The sequence below is a fragment of the Morone saxatilis genome, unplaced genomic scaffold, assembly GCF_004916995.1.
Source record: "Morone saxatilis isolate NCDOM2014 unplaced genomic scaffold, NCSU_SB_2.0 Contig5, whole genome shotgun sequence".
Classification (NCBI taxonomy): domain Eukaryota; kingdom Metazoa; phylum Chordata; class Actinopteri; family Moronidae; genus Morone; species Morone saxatilis.
Genome location: NW_023340095.1, coordinates 11,818,203 through 11,825,192, shown reverse-complemented (window position 1 = coordinate 11,825,192; position 6,990 = coordinate 11,818,203). Strand labels below are relative to the sequence as shown.

Genomic DNA, 6,990 nt, shown 5'->3' with positions numbered 1-6,990 from the left:
TTCTGAGAGGATGTTGAAGACAACCAGCGTCGGTGTAGTGTTAGCTCCATATGTCTGGCTGTTTTGTTGTCTGCCTATGCATCTGTCTGTATTCTGCTATTGCTCTTGGTATTTGAAACTCCAGATGGATGAATGCAATTAGATGTAATATGCTAAAAACTAAATGTCAACACATTGCCTTCTACGGCTTTAGCTCTCATTTGTTGCCGCTATCTTGTCTGCCTGAATGGGCTCATCTCAGCGTGAACATGGACCATTGAGTTTCTCTCATTAAACGGAGGACGGCTACTATTTCCCCTTTTGTCTGTATCGACAGTAGCTCCTGTGTTTTGTGTTAATAATGTTTACAAAGTATACAGACAAGCTTTCCTTTTTAAGTCGCTTCAAGTGGGTGGATGATGTTGTTTTGTGTCCTTTAATAAGGAGCTGGTCACATGAATTTAGTTAACTGTTCTTTTGGGACTCCCTTTGTCCATTCAGCAAATGCTCTTCCCTACTTTGAAGTAGTTTGATGTTTTTCGATGTAACCTGGGGAAAGATTTTGATTGAATGGATACCCCAGCCAGTGAAACAAAAGACAAGGACACAGAGTGAGAGGAAGTGATGCGTAGGCCTGTCATCTTCTGTAGTTTCTCTCTCTCCAGGGAGCCAGTTAAACACACATCTGAGCCACACTATTCAGGCAGCACGGCTCAGAGTTGGAGGCAGTGGGCTGCAAACAATGAGTAACATTTGGGAGCAGTCATTTTGCACAATCACCACCAGTACACGAGTTGCCAAAATGGGAGGCATAACTCACATGGAAGGCGTCGGAAAATTTGTATATGAATATGGCCATTTTCCAGAACAAATGTATGGGCTTTATCTAATAGAGGATTTATGTGACAGTATACAGTATATCACACTGTTATCCATTGTGTTAGTAATTCAGATGTAAATCAGAACCAGCTCATTTCTGAGCTGTAAACATTTTTGTATCCTGTGTGTTATTTCATCATTTTTGAATGAAGTCTTACGTCAGTTTCTTAGGGTCAAAAATGATTGCACTGGTATGGATGTCCTGAAATTTTAACTATGTTGCACTCTGGCTGCAGCTCCACCTCAGATGGAAAGGCGGGTATTTTTGCCTTCGGGCAGCACAAAATGCTTTGTGATGTGAAAATTGCTCCATCCTCCAAGAAAGGATAGATGATAGGTTATCACAGACACACTGTTCACTCGTGCCGCCCAACTCACTTTTTGGCATCTTCAAGAACGGTGTCCTTGGCCGACACTGAATGAAAACATGTGTGATAATATTACTGTTATATTGTTCTGCTCGCAGCGACCCATGAGCCAAGGGTCAAGTGCAGATTTACGTATTTTAACATGTATATACCCCAAGTGTCATAAAATATGGGGAAAATAAGGGAAAAGAGAGGATTTTGATATGTACAGTATATGGACATATGTTTGGTATATACCTACAGAAAACAAAACAATTATACAATTTCAATTATAGTAACAATATTCAGAGTCATGCTGCTGTTGCGACTCCTGCCAGATCTTTCAACATGGTGCTATAGTTTATATTTAATTACTATTTTATTTATGCATTTAGTAGTTTATGGCCACTTTGGTACAGTGGAAACAAGCTGTAAACACAAAATTGACATATTTTTTTGGAGTTTTGGAGAACCTCACGTTCCTATAACTTTGTTTTTGGCCTCTACCAACTCCTGAGGAGATATCTGACTCTTTATAGCTACCAAAAGCTTGCCTCTAACTGTGTCTGTCTGCTATTTGATGCTGAGTAGGTAGTTTTGTGGTTGAAAACAGCTGCCTGCTATGGCTGAACAAGATGCTCATGAGAGCAATGAGAGTGAACCAGTAAAGTAATGATGCAGACCCGAAAACTAAAGATGCTACAACATACTGGAATAAAAGCACAAAAATATGGTACTATCCAAGGTGGTGATACGTTTGTATTTGTCAAAGATACAGACAGTACGGTATGATACGATATACAGAGCTGGATACAGATCCATTAAATTTCGATCTTTCTAAATACTGGTCCTTTTTGTCCAGTAATGCTCTTTAGAGCTGAGGGGAACTCATCTCAACTCAACTCAGCTTTATTTATTTAGCATCTTTCATACAAGCATGTGGTTCACATAGCAAAAGTGAAACAGTACTTAAGAAAAAAACCATAATAAATACAATTTTGCAAGGCTAAAATACAATAGAATCAATAAAATGTAAAACATCTAAAAATAGAAGTCAACAGAAAAATAAAATAAACACTGGGAGAGAAATAATAAAAAATAAGGTTTAAAATCCAGATTAAAAACATAGGCCTTTAATTTCCTTTCCTTCCTAAACTGCAGTGGGATGATAATTCTCTGTGTGTTCATCATTATGAGCGACACGTATTGCATACACAATCATGTGATCCACTGGTAATACAAAAACATTGGTTATAGGAGTTTTACAATCAAAAATTTAATTTGCGATTCTTCCCAGTCTGCTACTTTGTGATAATGATAATTCCTATGTTTCTTCTTTTCTCCCCCTTCAGGCAAGTATGTTTACCAGCCCATGACCAATGTGTGCCAGCTGCCCAGCACAGCCGTGCCACCTGCAGGGACAGAGTACAGTAACACCATGGACCTGTCCCTCTCTCTGGCCGAGCGCTTCCTGAAGCTCGCCCCCTGCTTCCAGTCCCCACCTCACCTGGAGTCGCCCAAGTACTGCGTCATCGCGGATCTATTTGTGGACGACTACATTGTCAAACGCATTAACGGAAAGATGTGCTACGTGCAGCGCCCCCCGCCTCCCATACCAGAACCACCTCATCCTCCTACCCCTCCCCCACCTGCTCTCTCTGCACCTCAGATGCCCCAAATTCCCACTCAGCCTCGGCAACCAGTGAAGCCCACGCCGCCAACCCAACACACACCTGCACCCACACCTGTGCAGCCAGTCCAGCAGGTGTACAGTGAACACAAACACCCCTCCCCCGTGGATAAGATAAAAGGCCCCAAAATGGACCACTGCTCCTCTCCGTCCAGTTCCGAGGACTCCGGCATCAACGCGCTGGGTCTGCACTACTTGGAGTCCTGCGAGGAGGAGAGTGAGGAGGAGGAGGAGGACGACGAGTTGAGCACAGATGGGAACTCCAGCCCCGGCAGCCTCTGGGATCAGGATGACTGTTCTCTGCTCTCCCCCTCCAAGTCTATGATAGAGATCATTGAAAAGATCGAAACAACTGTGTAACTGACACAATGTCAACACGGATGCCAGCTGTGAGGGAGCATGAACTACAGAGCAGCATCATATTACAGAGAATAACATTCAAGGATTTATTCTACATGGACCAAGAGGACACAAACCAGTCTCCAACGCTTCAGCAGGGTTTTGCTGAGCTGTTTGGAGTTGAATTTGTTTTTCCTGCAGGTGGCCGAGGACTGTACGTCTGCACTCACACACAGCCTCTCCTCTGTCCACATCCCCTGCATGGAGTGAATTTCTAGAACTTATTACGATACAGGAGAAAAAGGAAGCACAGGAATACCAAGCACATGCACAAAGGACCAAATGGACCGGTTACCTCTACATGGTAATTATACAGTGAAAAGTCTGAAATATAAAAGGAACCTATAGTAGGTGCACTTCCATCAGAGGAAAGACTTTTTTTCTGAGACTTCTCTTTAGGTATATACTACTGGAGCTAAATTATAGATGAACAAGGTGGTATAAGTAGGTTTTGTGATGATAATGAGCAGTTAGGTAATTCTTAGTGTTCTCCAGTCGTCAATCTGGCAGTCAGACTTAATACTAATTCAACATTTAAGTGGCAGATAAGCCTGACATTTCTTGTTCTCCGGTCAGTGGCTCCACCCACACATATTAGTAATTCTGACACTTCAGCATAATAAGTACAAGGCCAGCTACCTCTCATGGGCCTAAAGCACATCAGCCTTTTAACCCGTTAATTACTCAGCTCTGAGCTGCAGGGAGACACCTGCTTTTGTCACATTAATAACACAGTTTGTCTGCACTTTACTGACACCAACACGAGCGGTAGGCAGGTAGGTAGTTCAGTGTTCGACAATCAAGAATTACACAGAAGCACATTCCTATACTGTACCTGCCAGCACGAACCAATGATAGTCTTATAGCTTCTAAAACCATTTATCAGACATTAACACATTGTTCTGACCACCTTTTTCTGGTCAAGCTGCACTGACCTGCAGTGCTCTTTAAGGATTAAATGGGACATTAAGCAAAACATGACTTGTGTTGACCTCCATTAGCAGCCAAGAAATTAAATAGAATGGATGTTTCCCTGGCAGAGCTACATTGACAGAAGTAGGAGTCACGTTGTCACAGCAGAAACTTGTAAAACACCTAGTGAAGAGGGAATATATCCAATATATATACACATAAACTTATATAATAATAAAACTGCATTGTTATTTGCTTTTTGGGCTTGACGATGAAATTGCTTGTGCTGAAAGGGGAGTCTGGCAAAGGTGTGCAGGCTAGGCTAGACTAATAGGTCACAGTTATTTTGTGTTAGGGGGCAGAAAAATGTCACTTAATGCACCTTTAAAAGGAGATTACAGTATGGGATAGGATGCTGAATAGGTGTTGTGATGTTGTGATGGACATGATATTATAAGAAATACACTCAAATATAAAATTAGTGAGACAGCCCTTTATTAGTCAGTTAATAAAATGAAGATGGGCTGGGTCTTTTTAATTTATTTTTTTTATTTTTTGGAGAGTTATCTGGAAAGAATCACTAAGATATTCACAAATATGTATTGCTACAATGCTATGTAAAAAAAAAAGAAGTCATTTTGCATGACTGCGTTTCATCAAGTCCCTCATGTCAAAAACCAATTTGACATATTTGTAATTCGAAGTGTTCAAAGAGCGAACAAATCCTGTATTTGTTATTCAAATAAAATATTTTTTATTCAGGGACAGCCCTTTACATTACACTGAACACAGTCCCCCCTTAATGCAGTTTAAAAACATGTCTTTTTGTTCTTATTATTGTTATATTATTTTCATATGAATAAATCTTAATGAAACTCACTTTTTGTTCTCCCTTGGTTTGTCCTCTTTAGCCAGTGGTTTGAAGCATGTGAGCATTTTCTGCAAAAAGAAAGTGGAAATCTTCTTTGAAAAGCACTCAAACTTCCTCCACCTGACACACAGATGACTAATGCTCTCCAGAGATTGGGCGGAATAGCAAAGCAAAGTGGGAGACACACTAAAATTGAGTCATTACCTCAGCTGTGGTTGTTTGTCTCCTCTGAAATGTCTTGAGAAATGTTTTGTGTCTCACATTCCCTCCTTTCTTACACTGCACTGGCATATAAAAAGTACATTACCGTAAAGCTAGAGAAAAGTAAAAAATCAGGTGAGTGGAAGCATTGCATACAATAGAGGTTAGACTCAAGCACCTTAACCTCTGACCCCTATGCTTCCTTTTATTGATCCACATCAGCAATAGATACAGAGTCCTGCCATGTCCTCTGGGTCCCAGACAGTCGTCTTCTTTGTCCACACTTCGTCTACCAGCTGATTTTATGAGAGACCATGCGAGTGCCTTCCTCACCTTGACTTCAAGCCCAGATTGATTTCTCCATGCTTCTTTTTCCCCCTGCATTGTGCCTATCGATTATTTGTACTCTGCGAAGTGCGAAGACAAAACCAAGGCCGAGATGAAATGCTAATCAGTTTATATAAATGTACATTCATTGTTCTGCTCGGTGGTGAAGAGGAGGAGTGTGCAACTGACTGCTGGAAAGTCTGGATGACAGCGCAGAGTAGGAGAAAAGAAGAGGAGGGAAGAGAGAAAAAGATGAGAGAAGAGAAGCACTCCTCTCTTCTCTCCTTCTTGTCCATTGAGAAGAGAAGAGAAGAGAGGTGAGAAAATAGGAGAGGAGAAGAGAGTAAGACAGAAGAGAAGGGGAGGAGAAAAGGGAAGAAGAAAGATGAAAAGAGAAAAGTGGGAGTGCATTGGGGGGAGTGCAGCGACAGGCGGAGAAGAAGAAGCTCAATTAAAAGGATGATGATGCAAGCAGATGTAAAGTCTTCGGACAGACTGCGTGTGTTCGTGTGCAGGCTCACATGGTTACGTGTAGTTCAACACTTTCAAACAACTTCAGATTTAAAAAAAAAAGCTACAGACAGATTTCATGAAGAGATAGATTGCTGTTACTGTTAATCCCTCGCAGCAAAGTCATTCAATTGGCAGGCACCTTGAGCAGTGGAGGGCTCACGAACACACACACACACACAGAGAGAAAGATACACACCAAATCAAAAAACGCCCTTGTTCAAGGACTGCTTCACAAGCAGGGTTGGCACAGCACGAGTCACACAAGCTTTAAAGAGATGTTGTCAGTTTTTTTTTTCTTTTGATGTGCGTTCAAACACATTACCTTCCCAAGGAGGTTTCCTTTTAATTTCATACAATTGCATTTTCTCTCCAGGGGCCTGTTATTACACGAGTAAAACCCAAATACTTTTGGAGATTTTAAGTGACAAAATGAAAATATGAAGTACCAGCAGGAACTGAGTAAGAGGAGAAGCAATAGGAGGAATCAACTCACTGTAATACATTTGCTCTGATTGACATCAATTGTGTCTAAATGTAATGCAGGTAGATGGAATAGATGCAGACAGTTTAATACTCATGAAAATAACTCATTACAAATGTTTACCATATATGTGAAAGATTGTGATGAGCATCACTCACAGACTTATCTCTTATCTAGTCTTTTTGGCTTTTATTGCCTTTAATTGATAGTGACAGCTTTAGTGTGACAGGAAAGCTGGAGAGAGAGAGAATGACGTACAGCAAAGGGCCACAGGGCGGAGTCGAGCCCATGGCCGCTGTGGCAAGGACTCAGCCTTGGTATGTGGGGCGCCAACGCTACCAGTTGAGCTATCTGGATGCCCCCGTTTTGCAGTCTTAAACCCTTAAATGCG

The 6,990-nt window shown here is 41.4% G+C and overlaps 1 protein-coding gene across 1 annotated transcript in view; it reads left to right on the top strand.

Annotated features, from left to right (window-relative positions):
* zgc:162707 (UPF0524 protein C3orf70 homolog B) overlaps nucleotides 1–5,085 on the top strand; it is a 13,822-nt gene extending 8,737 nt beyond the window's left edge. The window contains exon 2 of the mRNA XM_035677040.1: nucleotides 2,558–5,085. Coding sequence (XP_035532933.1) covers nucleotides 2,558–3,255 — 698 coding nt within the window. The 3' untranslated portion in view covers nucleotides 3,256–5,085. The remainder of the gene's footprint in view (nucleotides 1–2,557) is intronic.
* The last annotated feature ends 1,905 nt before the right edge of the window (nucleotides 5,086–6,990 follow it).